Source organism: Carcharhinus amblyrhynchos, chromosome 10 (genome assembly GCF_965287045.1).
Source record: "Carcharhinus amblyrhynchos chromosome 10, sCarAmb.v2.hapA, whole genome shotgun sequence".
Taxonomy (NCBI): domain Eukaryota; kingdom Metazoa; phylum Chordata; class Chondrichthyes; order Carcharhiniformes; family Carcharhinidae; genus Carcharhinus; species Carcharhinus amblyrhynchos.
The window spans coordinates 65,109,045-65,125,374 of NC_137333.1; the positions used below are offsets into that span (position 1 = coordinate 65,109,045).

At 43.0% G+C, this 16,330-nt stretch overlaps 1 protein-coding gene across 2 annotated transcripts in view; it reads left to right on the forward strand.

The window, feature by feature from the left end:
* dync2h1 (dynein cytoplasmic 2 heavy chain 1) overlaps positions 1–16,330 on the forward strand; it is a 546,351-nt gene that overhangs the window by 258,959 nt on the left and 271,062 nt on the right. For both annotated transcript variants that reach the window (XM_080197215.1, XM_080197216.1), the window contains 3 exons: positions 322–445; positions 11,552–11,715; positions 12,633–12,752. In XM_080197215.1, the coding sequence (XP_080053341.1) occupies positions 322–445; positions 11,552–11,715; positions 12,633–12,752 (408 nt within the window). The remainder of the gene's footprint in view (positions 1–321; positions 446–11,551; positions 11,716–12,632; positions 12,753–16,330) is intronic.

A 16,330-nucleotide genomic window follows, 5' to 3' on the forward strand; every position in this document is an offset into this window, starting at 1 on the left:
CACGCAACAGGATAGGAGAATCACCCTCAACGTTTGGTGCAAAGAAAATGAGGCTATCATAGATTTAGTCAACTTTATATGTTATGATCTATAGTATATACTGGCATGAATCATCTATTGACCAATAGTTTGCATAAAACATATTATTGAGAATTATACCTCGCTTCACGTAATAAACTTCTTAGGGACATCTATGTAAAATGATTGTTATTTTATATTTAAATATAAATTGAATATTTCTGTTTCGATGGTTGCCCAGGAATATTTCTGATTCCTGAATATTAAGTAGCTAACCAATTGTCTTTACTATTGTCTTGGCAGGATTCTAACTTCATTACAGCTGTAGAGCTGGCTGTACGGTTTGGGAAGACACTAATTATCCAAGAGATGGATGGAGTTGAGCCTGTATTATACCCACTTCTGAGAAGGGATCTTATTGCTCAAGGTAAGTGTTTCTATTCAGTGCATTTGGTTTAATGAACTAAATAATTGACAGGATGCTGTTAGTAGGAGTATCAGAATGTTGGTTTGGTGGTTGGTGGTGGAAACTAGGCCTGGAGGCTTGTTCGTCTGGTAGCAAGGAATGTGAAGAGCAAGTGAACATTAAGTATGAAACTTATGCATTAGCCCATGAGGAGGCTTTTGTTTTGCTGATGTTCTGTGCCAGTGTAATAACACCAGTGATATCATAGATCCTATTCACTTAGTTAAAATATTTTTATTTCAACTATGACTACAATGCATTCAATATTATTTGGTGCTCTACATAAGCTATTCTTAATTTCCATTAATGTTTTATGTAATTTATGTAGATTCCATGTTTAATACAGTGTTCATAGATTTAAAAAATTAATACACAGAGCTGAAGCATCTTCACTTTTCTTGTAATTCTTTGCTTTTGGTCAGAATGTGCACATGAAAGGCATCTTTATGTTCTGGAACCTCTTAGTTGGTGTTGTGGCTGACTCTCTGTTTATTCATTATATCCCACACATGACCTTGGTTCTAAATTTAGCTATAGACCAAGGACATGCTTTTTTCATAGTCACTGTGATGGGAAAATATTAAAGTATGTGTGTTATTGTGTATCTACCTGTGTAGGTATATCTACCTACATATATGTCCACATATATCATAATTAAGATTACTCAAAATCTCATCAAAACGGTAATAATACTAATTGTAGTTAATTTTCTTGGTTCACTATTTGCATATTTATTTGCAACACCAAACACAAATGTACGCGAGGGACTGAAAAATGTGTTGATGAAGTTTAGAGAGATGCTGAAATTAAGAGGGGGAAATGCAAAAGTAATGGATGAATGCAGCTCTTTGTAATTCTTTTCAATCTATTGGCTGCCTTCAACATGTCTGAAGGGAGAGAAGACAGAGAAGTGAAATGTGCATTTTGGAACATTTGGAACTTCCCTCTATGTTAAAATCATGTTATCCTATTGTAATTTAACTATTACTGTGAAGATCCTTCATGTTTCAGGCAGAAGCTTGCTGCCTCTGATGTTTCTTCTTAAATCAGTCTGAAATAAAATCATGGTAATAATCTGTTGCAGTTACTCTTTCCCTAAATATCTAATCCCTTTACTTTACATAATTTGCCACACATATGATGTAATGGAGAAATAAAATTGACCCCATGTATTTAATAAAAAGCCCCAAAAGAATCAATTAGAAATTATGGCCAGGATTCTCCCAACTCACTGTGCTGCTTGAGTAGTGCAGTGGGCCTGAAGACGTTAGTGAGGGTGCCTATAACTGGACTTGCGACCAGCATCCGGCCGATTTGTAAGTTTCCCAGGCCATTTTTTTCCATGTAATCACGGCAGAAGTTGGTGTAGGGCTGATTACCATATGAAAATCATCATTTCTATGATTAGCAAGCCGAGCATGGTCGGACCATTACCCTCCCCCGCAACACAGCTGCGAGAGGTTCCCACCAGAAAGGTTTACAACTATTCCCCACCAACAGGGACCGGCATGCTCACTCTGCTGGTGGGGACAGAGACCATTGAGGCACCCCTCAGGAGCTTGGGGTGGGGGTTGCCCCTTGGCCAGTACCAGCCAGGCATTGCTAGCCTAGCACCCTGAACTGCTCGCTGGGAACCCTGCCACTGTCTATGGAGCACTCTGGAACTGCCAACAGGCACTGTGGCACTGCTTGCCAGGCATTGAACCGTGCCATGAGGCAGGACCAGAGAGGCAGGGCCTACTGTGAGCTAGGACTTTCTGAGGTTGCGGGGGGGGGGGGGGCCTACAATGGGATTGGTGGAATTGGGAGGGAGGAGGTGATGGGGGCTGGCTATGAGGGGCTGGCAATTAAGGATGGCTTGGGGGGTGGGGGGAGTGGGAGGGAGAATGGTTGCGAGGCCCCATCAATTGGAAGGGGGAATTCAGCGAAGCCGATGATCAGGTGGAAGCAGGGCTGGGGGGTGTGGGTCGGGGAGGCCAGCGATTGGGAAGCTGGCACAATGTGGAGCACAGAGTCTGGAGATTCATGAAACGGTGAGTACTCCCAAAAAATGAGTGGGAAATTCTCCTATTTTCTCGCCCATTGGGCACTTAGTTTTTTTTGGGAGAATCCTGGTCTAGAAAATAAATTATAACTGATGTTACATCTTATCTTGCCATTGCAACATCTAGCTGTGTGTGTCTTTAGTATTCTGGCCTCAACCATTTTTCCTCATACTGCTAAAGCTACCCAATAAAGATTTCCTGGTGTCCAGCCAATTCTTCCCTTCATAGTGCTGAACCAGGCTCTTCTTTCCAGCTACCTGATGTGTCTGAAAATATTGTTCTGGGGTTAGCTTTTCCCAAGCCATCAAGCACCATATAATTCAAAGGCTCCCCTGAGATCTCTAATTTCAAACCGAAGGATAAGTTAATAACTGATATCAAAAGCACTGCTGTTCTCTGCAAAATCTCTGATCCTCTCATGTCACTCTTATGAAAGCTTTGCTGGAATAGGCTCTGGATGGAAATTGGATGGAATTGTGTCGCAGAGGATTAGAAAATCGGGCAGAAGCAGAATTCTGCTCTATGTTTTTGACTTAGTTATTTTCCAGGAAGGGGACTTAGTGTGGTATTATGAACAAATCTTTCATCTTAACACCAATGGGCATCTCTTGATGTCCAAGACTAGAATTTTAGTCTAGTGTGCATGTTGCAGCCCTTAGAAAGGCTCACAATATTGATGCAAAGGATAATTGATCCCAGCTTGAAACGTGGTGATTTTGTTGCTTATGATTGCTGATAGGTGCTGATGATGCACCTATTTCACCCTTTGTTAAGTGATTTTAATCATCTTTCTGACTTGCGTGAATTTGGCCACTGTTCCATTGGTGGAGCAAAGTACATTTTATTTCAGGCCTTTATCTTTTTACATGGCAGATAGCCAAAGGAATGGATAATAGACAGCTGATGATGCATTATGTAATTAGCGTTTTTTAAAACAAGAAATGCTTGAAAATCGACACCGACTTATAGGATTGATATATGAAAGGAGAATGGATTTGATTTCCAAGGACACCTTTCTGAGGTAGTTCATTTTAACTTTCCTGGAACGGTTGTGCATTCCTATTGAATTGAAATTGCTGATACCAAAGATTATCTGGACAATATAGAATATCTTCTGGAAAATAGTAAATCATTTCCTACCAGCTCGCCTTGGTGAAAAGTCACCAGCCACTGAAATGTTTGTGCATGTTGCAAATATTCTGCCCAATAATTGATTTGCATCACCCATTAATTAGATAGATGTCCCATCACCCACTGATGCTGTGGTGAATCCATTACCTCTCTTTTTGCTCCTGTACACCTGGGCCCAGATGAGAAAAAAGAAATGGTGCTATAATTGCCATAGATATGCCAAATTTGTAGCACGGTGCCGCTCTTCACATTAAAGTACTTAACAAGTTCAGCCACAGAACATTTTATATCACCAAAGTAGTTTTAATGCATGTTGACCGTAATAGGAAAGATAATTCAAACAGTTTTACTTTGTTCATTTCTTGTAAATGTTGTTAGATCATCTTAATTTTAAATTGGTCAAAAAGGTGAAAGATTTTGTTTGACACATATTTAAAACATAAACTAAACATATATACTAAACTAAACTTACAGACATATTGGGCGGCATGGTGGCACAGTGGTTAGCGCTGCAGCCTCACAGCACCAGGGACCCAGTTCGATTCCCGTCTTAGGTCACTGTCTGTGTGGAATTTGCACATTCTCCCTGTATGTGCTTGGATTTCTTCTGGGTGCTCCAGTTTTCTCCCACAATCTAAAGATGTGCGGGTTAGGTGGATTGGCCATGTTAAATTGCCTCTTAGTGTCAGGAGACTAGCTAGGGTAAATGCATGGGGTTATGGGGATAGGGCCTGGGTGGGATTGTAGTTGGTGCAGACTCGATGGGCTGAATGGCCTCCTTCTATGATATATGGCTTTTTTGTCATAATGGAGAAATTTATAAGAAGAAATAAGAAATAAGAAATAGGAGCAGGAGTAGGCCATCTAGCCCTTCGAGCCTGCCCCGCCATTCAATAAGATCATGGCTGATCTGTTGTGGCTCAGTTCCACTTTCCCGCCCTCTCCCCATAACCCTTAATCCCCTCTCTTATCAAGAACCCATCAACCCGCTTCTTAAAAATATTTAGCGAGGCAGCCTCCACCACTTCAACGGGCAGAGAATTCCAGAGATTCACCACCCTTTGAGTGAAGAAGTTCTTCCTCAACTCCGTTCTAAACCGCCTCCCCTTTATCTTGAGGCTGTGCCCCCTAGTCCTACTGTCTTTTTTGAGCGGGAAGAGTCTCTCCACCTCTATCCTATCCATCCCATTCATCATCTTATACGTCTCAATGAGATCTCCCCTCATTCTTCTAAACTCTAATGAGTACAAGCCTAGTTTATTCAGCCTCTCCTCATAGCTCAATCCCCTCAACTCTGGTATCAGCCTAGTAAACCTCCTCTGCACTCCCTCCAGGGCCAAAATATCCTTGCGCAGGTGCGGCGCCCAAAACTGCACACAGTACTCCAGCTGCGGCCTCACCAATGCCCTATACAGCTGCAGCAAGACCTCCCTACTTTTATATTCAATCCCCCTCGCTATGAAGGCCAGCATCCCATTTGCCATCCTGACCACCTGCTGCACCTGCAAGCTGGGTTTTTGCGACTCATGCACAAGGACCCCGAGGTCCCTCTGCACCATCGCCTGCTGCAGTTTTTCGCCACGTAAGTAATAGTCCTTCCTACCATTCTTCCTACCAAAGTGGACCACCTCACACTTGCCAACATTAAATTCCATTTGCCATTTCCTGGCCCATTCGCCCAGCCTATCTAGATCCTTCTGCAGACTCTCCACACCCTCCGCACAATTTGCCTTTCCCCCAATCTTGGTGTCATCAGCAAATTTCGACACCCTGCACTCGGTTCCCTCTTCCAGATCATTTATATAAATGGTAAATAGCTGAGGCCCCAGCACCGACCCCTGGGGCACCCCACTAGTCACCAACCGCCAATCCGAATAGCACCCATTGACCCCCACTCTCTGCCTCCTATTTGACAACCAATCCTCTATCCACGCTAACACCCTACCCCCAACTCCATGTCCCCTGACCTTCTGCAATAACCTCTTGTGAGGTACCTTGTCAAACGCCTTCTGAAAATCCAGAAAGACCACATCCACCGGCTCTCCTCTATCCACTGCCCTAGACACATCCTCATAGAACTCCAGTAAATTTGTCAGACACGACTTCCCTTTAATGAAACCGTGTTGTGTCCGCCCTATCAAGCAATTCCCTTCAAGATGCCTCGCAATTTCCTCCTTAATGACGGATTCTAACATTTTACCTACCACAGACGTTAAACTAACCGGCCTATAATTCCCCGCCTTTTGCCTGGCACCCTTCTTAAACAACGGCGTAACATTAGCCGTTTTCCAATCTTCCGGCACTTCCCCGGAATCCAGCGACGTCTGGAAAATAACCACCAAGGCATCCACTATCACCTCCGCCATTTCTTTCAGAACCCTCGGATGCATTCCATCCGGTCCTGGGGACTTGTCCACAATCAGCCCCTCCAGTCTGTCGAGCACCACCTCTCTAGTAACAGTAATGTCATTAAGACCCTCCATTCCTACCACCTTTCCATCGCTAACACCCGGCAAATTATTCACGTCCTCCTCCGTGAAGACAGAAACAAAAAAGTTATTCAAGACCTTAGCCATATCCCCATCCCCTACCACTAGCTCCCCTTTCTCATCCTCTAAAGGACCAACGTTCACCCTAGCCAGCCTCTTCCTTTTTATATATTTATAAAAACTCTTGCTATCCTTTTTTATATTAAGTGCTAGCCCAGCCTCATAGCTTCTCCTACCCTCCTTTATCAACTTCTTTGTCAATCTTTGTTGACATTTAAACCTTTCCCAATCCTCTTCTCGCCCACTGCTCTTAGCTACTCTAAATTCCTCCGCTTTTAATTTAACACTTTCCTTCACCTCCTTCGTTATCCACGGCTTATTACCTCTCTTCCTACTGTCCTTTTTAACCATCGGAATAAATTTCTGCTGAGCACCAAGAAAGATCTCCTTAAAGATCCTCCACTGCTCCTCAGCAGACCTACCTTCCAACGCACTCCCCCAGTCCACATTCGCCAATTCTTCTCTCATCCTACCATACTCCCCTCTATTCAAACAAAGGACGCGTGTCCGGGAACCCACTTTCTCCTCCTCCATCTGCACCAGAAACTTCACCATACAATGATCACTCTCTCCAAGAGGATCCTTCACCGCAAGGTCCCTATTTCTACCCGCCTCATTACATAGCACCAGATCCAAGATAGCTCGCTCCCTCGTCGGCTCCAACACACACTGTTCAAGGAAATTATCCCGGCAGCATTCCAAGAACTCCTCCTCGAGCCCACCTCGTCCAACATGGGTCGACCAATCAATATGCAGATTGAAATCTCCCATAACTACTGCCGTCCCATTCCTGCACGCCGCACTTATTTGCGTGTTAACAGCCCGCCCCACCTCCAGATCATTATTCGGGGGCCTATAGACGACACCCACCAGCGTCTTCCTCCCTTTGCTGTTCCTAATCTCCACCCACAACGATTCCACGTTCTGCTCTTTGGCTCCGATATCATCCCTTGCTACCACCTTGATACTATCCTTAATCAGCAGAGCTACGCCACCCCCTCTTTCCTCCTGCCTATCCTTCCTAAACACTTGATAGCCCTGTACATTCATCTCCCAGTCCCTGTCACCTTGCAGCCACATCTCTGTAATGGCCACCAGATCGTATCCATTTGTGTCGATCTGCGCCACCAGCTCATCCACTTTATTCCGAATGCTTCGTGCATTCAGATAAAGCGCTTTCATCCCAGCCTTCACCTGGACCCTATTTGCCGTAACGCCACCAATTGGGACATCCTCGGCCTCTTCCCTTACCTGTACCCTATCCTTAACTTTAGACCTCGTAGCGTCACCTACCCTCGCACCCTCCCCCCCCCTAATTAGTTTAAAGCCCTGTCTACAGTCCTCTTTACTCGATTCGCCAACACTCTGGTCCCAGCACGATTCAGACCAACCCCATCCTGCCCGAACAAGTCCCACCTACCCCAATACTGGTGCCAATGCCCCATAAATTCGAACCCATTCCTCCCACACCAATCCCTGAGCCACCCATTCACTTCCTTTATCCTGTCAACCCTACGCCCGTCTGCACTCAGTTCAGGCAGTAGCCCAGAGACGACCACCTTGTCGGTTCTACTTTTTAATTCCATTCCCAGCTTCTCATACTCCCTCCCCAGATCCTCAGTCCGCACTTTGCCTACGTCGCCGGCACCCACATGTACTACAACGACCGGGTTCTCACCCTCCCACTCCAGGTTCCTCTGCAGCCCAGCTGCGACATCCTGTACCCGAGCACCAGGCAGACAACACACCCTTCTGTGCACTTTGTCATTGTGACAAAGGACAGTGTCAATACCCTTCACCCCACTATCCCCAATCACTACTACGTTCCTTTTCCCCTTCTCTTTGCCTATGTCCTGCTGCATCACTGTACCGTGTGCAGTTTGCTCACCAACCTCACCTGCCTCGTCCTCTTCCAGACTGGAAGCAAGAACCTTAAACCTGTTATGCAGATTAAGAGGCTGAGGCCTCCGCTCCTCACCCCCCTTCCTCCTCCTCCCAGCAGTCCCCTTTTGTCCCTGACCCTTAGATTTAGCCAGTCTAGGGGCACCCTCTCTCCCCCTGATGAGCCTCAGTGTCTGTAGCTCAGAGGCCAGCTCATCCACCTTGAGCTGGAGCTCCTCCAGCAACCTGCACTTACTGCAGACATGGTCACTGGGAAGGACCCTGGGGTCTGCCAGTTCCCACATCATACAGAAACCACACATCATCCATTATTCACTGTAATTTTTTATGGGGAAAAAATTTTTTTCCTTGTTTCTTGCTGTAGTAGTTTTGAAAAAATTTTTTTTCCTTGTTTTTTTTTCAAACAAACTCACCTGGCCTTTTTTCCCTCAAGCCCTTTTTGATATTAAGCCCTATTAACTCACTCTGCTTCCCACTCACTCCGCTGCCCGCTCAGACGCTGCCCGCTGTCTACACCAGGCCTCCTTTTAAACCTGGCGCTGATTTAAATTTGACATGCCACAGATAAAATTAGTTTTTTAAAAATAATATTAAGCAGTAATAATGACTTAGTATACTTTTAAAAATCAAGTCACACATATTGTATGATGCACAGTTTCTTTGAGTTTTTTTATAGTGTGAATAACAGTATCAAATCAAATGATTAATAAGATTTCCACATGATGATTTCAACAGCATACCCAGTGGAGAAGCAAACTCTTTGACAGTAATTTATGGCTTTCCACGTTTAACTGTGGCAGAGGTTACTGTTGATTGCACAGTTGTAATGATGGTAAATGCTGACTGCTTCATTGCAAAATCCGGGGACAAGGACAACAAAGTATTTCCTTATCCAAGCAGATTGAAGAATTGAGAAATAAACAGCAAAACTGAGAAGGAAGTAGAGTGGGTGAATTCAATGTAAAATTAGGTACTGAAAGCAAGATACAGAGAGAACAAAAGATTGCATTAAAAAAAGGAAAGACAAATAGTAAGAATAAAAAAGCATATTATCTCAATGGTGAGAGTTTGCAAAGTTCTGAGACGCTGAAGGATCTGGGTGTCCAGGTGTATGAATCACAAAAGGTTTGTATACAAGTACAGCAAGTAATTAGGAAAGCTAATAGAATGTTATCGATTATTGTGAGAAAAATTAAATACAAAAGCAGGGATGTTATGCGTCAGTTATACAGTGCATCAGTGAGACCACACCTTGAGTACTGTGTACAGTATTGGAATACTTATTCAAGAAGATATGTAAGTGTTGTGGACGTAGTTCAGAAAAATTCACGAGTCTGGAATGGGCAGGTTGACTTAAAAGGGAAAGCTAGTCAGGCTAGGCTTGTATCTGCTGGAGTTCAGAAGAGTAATAGGTGACTTAATTGAAACATACAAGATCCTGAGGAGTCTTGACAGGGTGAATGTGGGAATTATGTTTCCTCTTGTGGGAGAATCTAGAACTTTTGGTCACTGTTTAAAAAGGAGGGAGTCATCCATTTAAGACCAAAGTGATGAGAAATCTTTTCTCTGAGGGTAATGAGCCTTTGGAACCCTCTTACATAAAAGGTGGTGGAAGCAGAGTCTTTGAAGTTGATAGGTTCTCGATAAACAAGGAGATAAAGGTTTTTGGAAGTTGAAGTTACAATCATAGAACATAGAACATTACAGCGCAGTACAGGCCCTTCGGCACTCGATGTTGCGCCGACCAGTGGAACCAATCTAATGACCCTCTAACCTAAACTATTCCAGTGTTATCCATATGCCTATCCACTGACCATTTAAATGCCCTTAAAGTTGGCGAGTCCACAACTGCTGCAGGCAGGGCATTCCACGACCTTACTACCCTCTGAGTAAAGAATCTACCTCTGACATCCGTCCTATAATTACCACCCCTTAATTTGAAGCTATGTCCCCTTGTGTTAGCCATCACCATCCGAGGTAAAAGGCTCTCACTGGCCACTCTATCCAATCCTTTGATCATCTTGTATGCCTCAATCAGGTCACCTCGTAACCTTCTTCTCTCCAACGAAAATAACCTCAAGTCCCTCAGCCTTTCCTCATAAGACCTTCATCCAGTCAGACCTGCCAAGACCTTATTGAATGGTGGGGCATGCTGGAGGGGCCGATTGGCCTACTCCTGCTAATTTATTTGCCTGTATTTTCATATGTATGTTCATATGAGATGAAAAGGACATATACAAAAGTAATTTTAAATTTGATACTTCTAAAATCACCAGCAACAATTTAAAACTGAAGGAACAAGACTCTACACATTGATGGTTAAACTTCAATACCAGAGAGGTTGATTTGACAGTAATGAACAATTCTTTAGCATTAATTTTAAAAATAAATGTAGTTGTATACAACTCACTATGCTGTATCTCACTTCCACTGTCTCTAAAACCCATTGTGTGGAGATGCCGGCGTTGGACTGGGGTAAGCACAGTAAGAACTCTCAGAACACCAGGTTAAAGTCCAACAGGTTTATTTGGTAGCAAAAGCCACTAGCTTTCAGAGCACTGCTCCTTCGTCAGGTAAGTGGGAGTTCTGTTCACAAACAGGGCATATAAAGACACAAACGCAATTTACAAAATAATGCTTGGAATGTGAGCCTTTACAGGTAATCAAGTCTTAAACATACAGACAGTGTGAGTGGAGAGAGGCTTAAGCACAGGTTAAAGAGATGTGTATTGTCTCCATCAGGACAGTTAATGAGATTTTGCAAAATCTCACTAACTGTCTTGGATGGAGACAATACACATCTCTTTAACCTGTGCTTAAGCCTCTCTCCACTCACATTGTCTGTATGTCTAAGACTTGATTACCTGTAAAGACGTGCTTTCCAACCATTATTTTGTTAATTGAGTTTGTGTCTTTATATGCCTTGTTTGTGAACAGAGCTCCTACTTACCTGACGAAGGAGCAGCGAGCGCTCCAAAAGCTAGTGGCTTTTGCTACCAAATAAACCTGTTGGACTTTAACCTGGTGTTAGGAGACTTCTTACTGTCTAAAACCCATAGGCATGTTATTACCCTTTCCAAACTCCATTCCTTAAACACCTTTCCAATCTGTAGCCTTCAGTTCTCTACTTCTGTCTGATTCTCATGCTGCATCACTGACAGGACATTCAATTTCTTGTCCTTTTTCTCTGGTTTTCATTCTACCATAACTTCTCATCAAGATTTTCAAAATCTCTTTACCTGTTTTTTTCACCATAACTTTGGCATATTTCCAAACTTTTTCACTGATATATGTTTTCTCTTATTTAAAGCATTTTTGAATGTTTACCAGGTTCCATAAGAGCAAGTTGTTTAGATAGGACTCCAAATTTAGCTTTTTAAATTAGTGTGTAATTTAGTGCGATTAATTAAAGATTACGCTATGCATACATTTTTTAATAGGACCTCGGTATGTTGTACAAATTGGGGATAAAATGATTGACTACAATGAAGAATTCCGCTTGTTCCTGGCAACCCGCAACCCCAACCCTTCCATTCCACCAGATGCAGCTTCTATTGTCAATGAGGTTAATTTTACAACGACAAGGGAAGGCCTCAGGGGCCAGGTAAAGAAATAACAATGTTTTTTACTAACTTTATCTATATTATACTAGCAATATGCAGTATGGTTCCTTGTGATGAGTCAAGAGTATGGCATTTTATGTTGTGTATAATATGCTGTCCCACTATTTAACATTGAAAAATGTGCTTTATTGCAAATAAATTTTATGGGTGTGTTAATTGTATTCTGATTTGAGTTATCTGCTTCTGGTCATAGGTTTATTTTTATGTATTTGTTTTGTTGTCTCGTGCATTTTAGAAAGCACAGCATCTAAGGAACAATGTTTGGTAATTGCTGTAGGTTGCAGGCAGGAAGCACGGCAAGTGAAAGTACAAAGATGGTTATAAGATGGTTGCGTGGGAGGATGGATGATTGCTGTTAGAAAAAATGATTCATAAGCATTTTAAAGAACATAACGCTTGTAAACAACAGATGCTTTGATCCACTTGGAGCAAGTTTTAGGTCAAAACGGATTGTCATAGAGAAGAAGGGAATGGATAACAGGAAAGAAAAAATGCACCATGATGGTTGTTGGAAGTAGCCTGGAACAGACAACTGGATGGTACTGGATGAGGTGTATGGCTAAAGAAGGTTGCAAAGATAGGCAAATGCAAAACTGTTAACAAGCTTTAAATAAGGCATATTGGGAGATGAGAATCATTATAGGTCGACAAAGCTCGCACAATGGATGTGCTGTTGTGTAAGACACGAGGTGGGCTCACACATTTTACAAATGCTGTCAATTGGAATTGTGTGAAGAATAAATATACAGCAATACTTGGGATCTGAAGAAACCGAATAAAATTTAAGATTTTTATCTTTAGTGTAACCTTTTTAATCTAAATCAAGTAAAGCTGTTAATCTTTGTAAATGATATTAACATGCATCTTCAAATAGCGCAATGTCTTTATTCCTTTGAAGTTGTTAGCTGTTACCCTACAACATGAGAAACCAGAACTTGAGGAACGTAAGACAGCACTTCTACAACAGGAAGAGGAGAAAAAGATTCAACTAGCAAAGCTTGAAGATTCTCTTCTGGAGGTATCACACATAGGAACTTGTAGATTTGTATCAGCATATTTAACAATAACCCTGCATTTAAAGTAATATTATTATTGTAGCATTTCAATGTGGTGCCATTAAGTTTATATTTTCTCTTTGTAAGATGGCAAACTTTTCATTGTCTGAAGATGGTGACAAGCGACATTTTTTTCTATGATAATTTTTCATGATTGAGCTCATGATTTCTCATGATTTGCGTGCAATTCACTTACCATCTTTTGTCTTTGGTAAGTTTGCCAGTTAATTTATGATAAGCACAGTTCATTGAAGCAGTACTTGGAATTATGATTTGGGGAGAAAATAAATCTGGTCTGGTCAGCTTTATTCTGTTCACATGGATACCCCTTGCTGGGTAATGTATTTGTCCAACAAGGTTTTGGTCGAATACAGGGAAATTGTTGTTCACAAAATGCTCTGGCATATATTAAAATCAGTTTTTTTTTTAACAGAAAAAGTCAAAAATGCTGGCACAAATATATATTCCTTGGAATCCAGATTTGTTTTAAAAATTTATTATTTTAGATAATTCAACTATAAAAGTTAAAATTTTAAAAGGTTGACCACTCTTGAGTTCAAATTGCACAGGGATGTGTAAGAATTTTTATTAATAACACCACAATACTTGCAAACTGCCTTTTTAACTCAAGTTCAGCAAAACCAAAGGGGCACTTCTCCTAGCCTGCTGCGCTGCTCTAGCAGTGCAATGGGCCAAGACATATCAGCAGAGGCCATTTAGTGGGCTCCCCAGTCGGTGTGACGTCCTCTGTGTGTTTCCGGCTCCAAGTTTTTTGGAGTCAGATCTACGTTTAAATGCCATTAGCAGGCCTGGGACTGAAATTTCCAGGCCGGGTAGCATCACTACTTCGCCACCATACACCACCACCATCACCCCCTCCCCCCCCCATGGGGTTTACAACAGCTCACCACTAATGAGCAACAGGTGGCCAATCCTGCTTGAGGTAAGAGAAACCATGGAGGCCACCCCAGGAAGTTGGGGGTAAGGGGAGGGTGCCCCTTGGGCATTGCCAGCCTGGCAATCTCTGCTCTGACAGATCAGCATATGTGCAGTGGCTCGCTCAGCGCTATGCTGCCGACCTCTCCAATGGGACTAGCCCTGCCCACTGACTTTCAATGTGAATCTCACTGGGGCACTCTGCAGTGCTCAGAGTGTGAGAAATTCATTTAGAAATCCTGCTCAAAACCAGCAGGAGTTACTCCAGTTTTTATGCAAATTCAGCACTTTGAATTTTTTTGGGAGAATTATACCAAATTTTAAATTCATATCTGACTTGGAAAACTATTGTTAGTATTTTTAATTTTGAAGATATACTGGCTGCAAAATTGGGCTCCATTGTGGCCATAGTTTCAGTGTGCTGTTTTGGCACCAAAATGAGATCCATCTCACAGGTACACAATTACACTGCAACTCGAACCAAATGACATTTCAATGAAGATGTTAGTAGAGGAATTAGGAACATGTACTGAAAGTTGGCAGAGAGTAGGCAGATCATCAAATCTGATAATATATTATTTTAGTTTAATTATTTAGTTAATTTAGATAAATGCTAGGTGATGCATTTTGGTCGATCAACCCAGTGCAGGAGTTACTCAGTTAATGGTAGGATGTTGGGGGGAGTTATAGAACAAAGAGATCTAGGGGTACAGGTTTGTAGCTCCTTGAAAGTAGAGTCACAGGTAGTAGTAGAGGCGGGTACAATTTTACATAAGAACATAAGAACATAAGAAATAGGAGCAGGAGTAGGCCATCTAGCCCTTCGAGCCTGCCCCGCCATTCAATAAGATCATGGCTGATCTGTTGTGGCTCAGTTCCACTTTCCCGCCCTCTCCCCATAACCCTTAATCCCCTCTCTTATCAAGAACCCATCAACCCGCTTCTTAAAAATATTTAGCGAGGCAGCCTCAAAGCATTTGGACAGTTACATGAGTAAAATGGATATAGTAGGCCAAGTGCGGGCTTTGGGACAAGCTTAGTGGTTAAACCAATGCCCCCCCAACTTATCCCTGACCTCCTGGGGTGGCCTCCATGGCTCCTCATACCTCAAGCAGGATTGGCAACCTGTTGCTCGTTAGTGGTGAGCTGTTGTAGACTCCACTGGGGAGGGGATGGGGGTGGGCGGGGTGGGCAGTGCTGGTAGTGATGCTACCAGGCCTTGAAATTTCAGTCCCAGGCTTGCCAATAGCATGTAAATATAGATTTAAAAAGGGTGGCATGGGCAAGTTGGGCCAAAGGGCTGTTTCCATTTTTTAAACATCTATGACTCTATGAAAGTCACCATGTAGTGCTGATTTGATGCCAGCATTGCCATTTTCAACCTCACACTCTCTTAAACACATATAACTGAAAATATGTTCAGCAGAAGGAAGAACTGCACCCCACAAAGCTATTTAAAAGGATCATCAAACTTCCTCAAGCAAGTTGCAAATTAAGTACTACTGGCTTTTGTTGAGTTTGGCCAGTGCTTGGTTGTTTCCAGAGTTTCTGACAGCTGTTGAAATCTACAGGCAGTGATGCTTCCTGTGGAGAACTTTGCACTAGTCTGTCCCAAGGCGGCAGATGATATGCAGGCTGTGGCAACAGACAAGGAAACTGTCCCTAGAAAGGTTCAAAATTGATAAGGAGGAAATGATGAATAGACTGATAGTACTTAAAGTTGACAAGGAGCGGAAGGAAGTGAGAATGGAAATTGCAGTGGCACTGACCATAATCCCCCAGCCTTCTCTAAACTCAGGGGAGGTGCCAGAGAATCGGAGAATGTAAATGTTACACTCTTGTTCAAAAAAGTTGTGAGGATAATCCCAGCAATTACAGACTAGTCAGTTTATAATCAGTGGTGGGCAAGCTTGCAGAAATAATTATCCAGAATGGAATTAGTAGTCACGAGGATGGAAAAATGTGAGTTGATTAGAAAGAGCCAGCATGGATTTCTAAAGGGGAAATTGTGTTTAACTAACTTGCTGGTGTTTTTTGAGGAGGTAACAGAAATGCTATACATGATGAGATCAGATGAGATCCAAAATACAACTGAAAATTCTTGAATGCTGCAGAATGGAGTGCTGCAATGATTTAAAAACCAACCAGATGATCGGTGGGCGTGGAGATTGAAGTGACCTGGCCACTTCAGAATTTCACAGGTAGAATTTTCATTGGCAGGAGTGCAGATGTGGATCGCAGAACCTACCTGAAATCACCATTCCAGGAGTGATCTTCAGGTCTGCAGGGCTGGAAGGGGCAGTCTAACCATGACACCCCGATCTCAGTGGACAGTGGCAAGGTCAACCTCTTGCCCAAGACCACCCAACCTCCAGGACCTTGAGGAACGTTCCTCTGCAGCCTGGCAGCAGCAGAGGAGCAAAACCAACCTCCTTGAGGCACACCCCCCCCCCCCCTCCCCCACACACACACCAGAGCCCTAGGCACCAGGCCAGGGTCAGTGCCAGGTGCACTGCACAATTGGCACTGCCAAGGTGTGTGGTTTGAAGGGTGGCTGAGTAGGTGTGTGGGGAGAAAGGGGCCTGAGTGGGGGGTTGGATCGTGT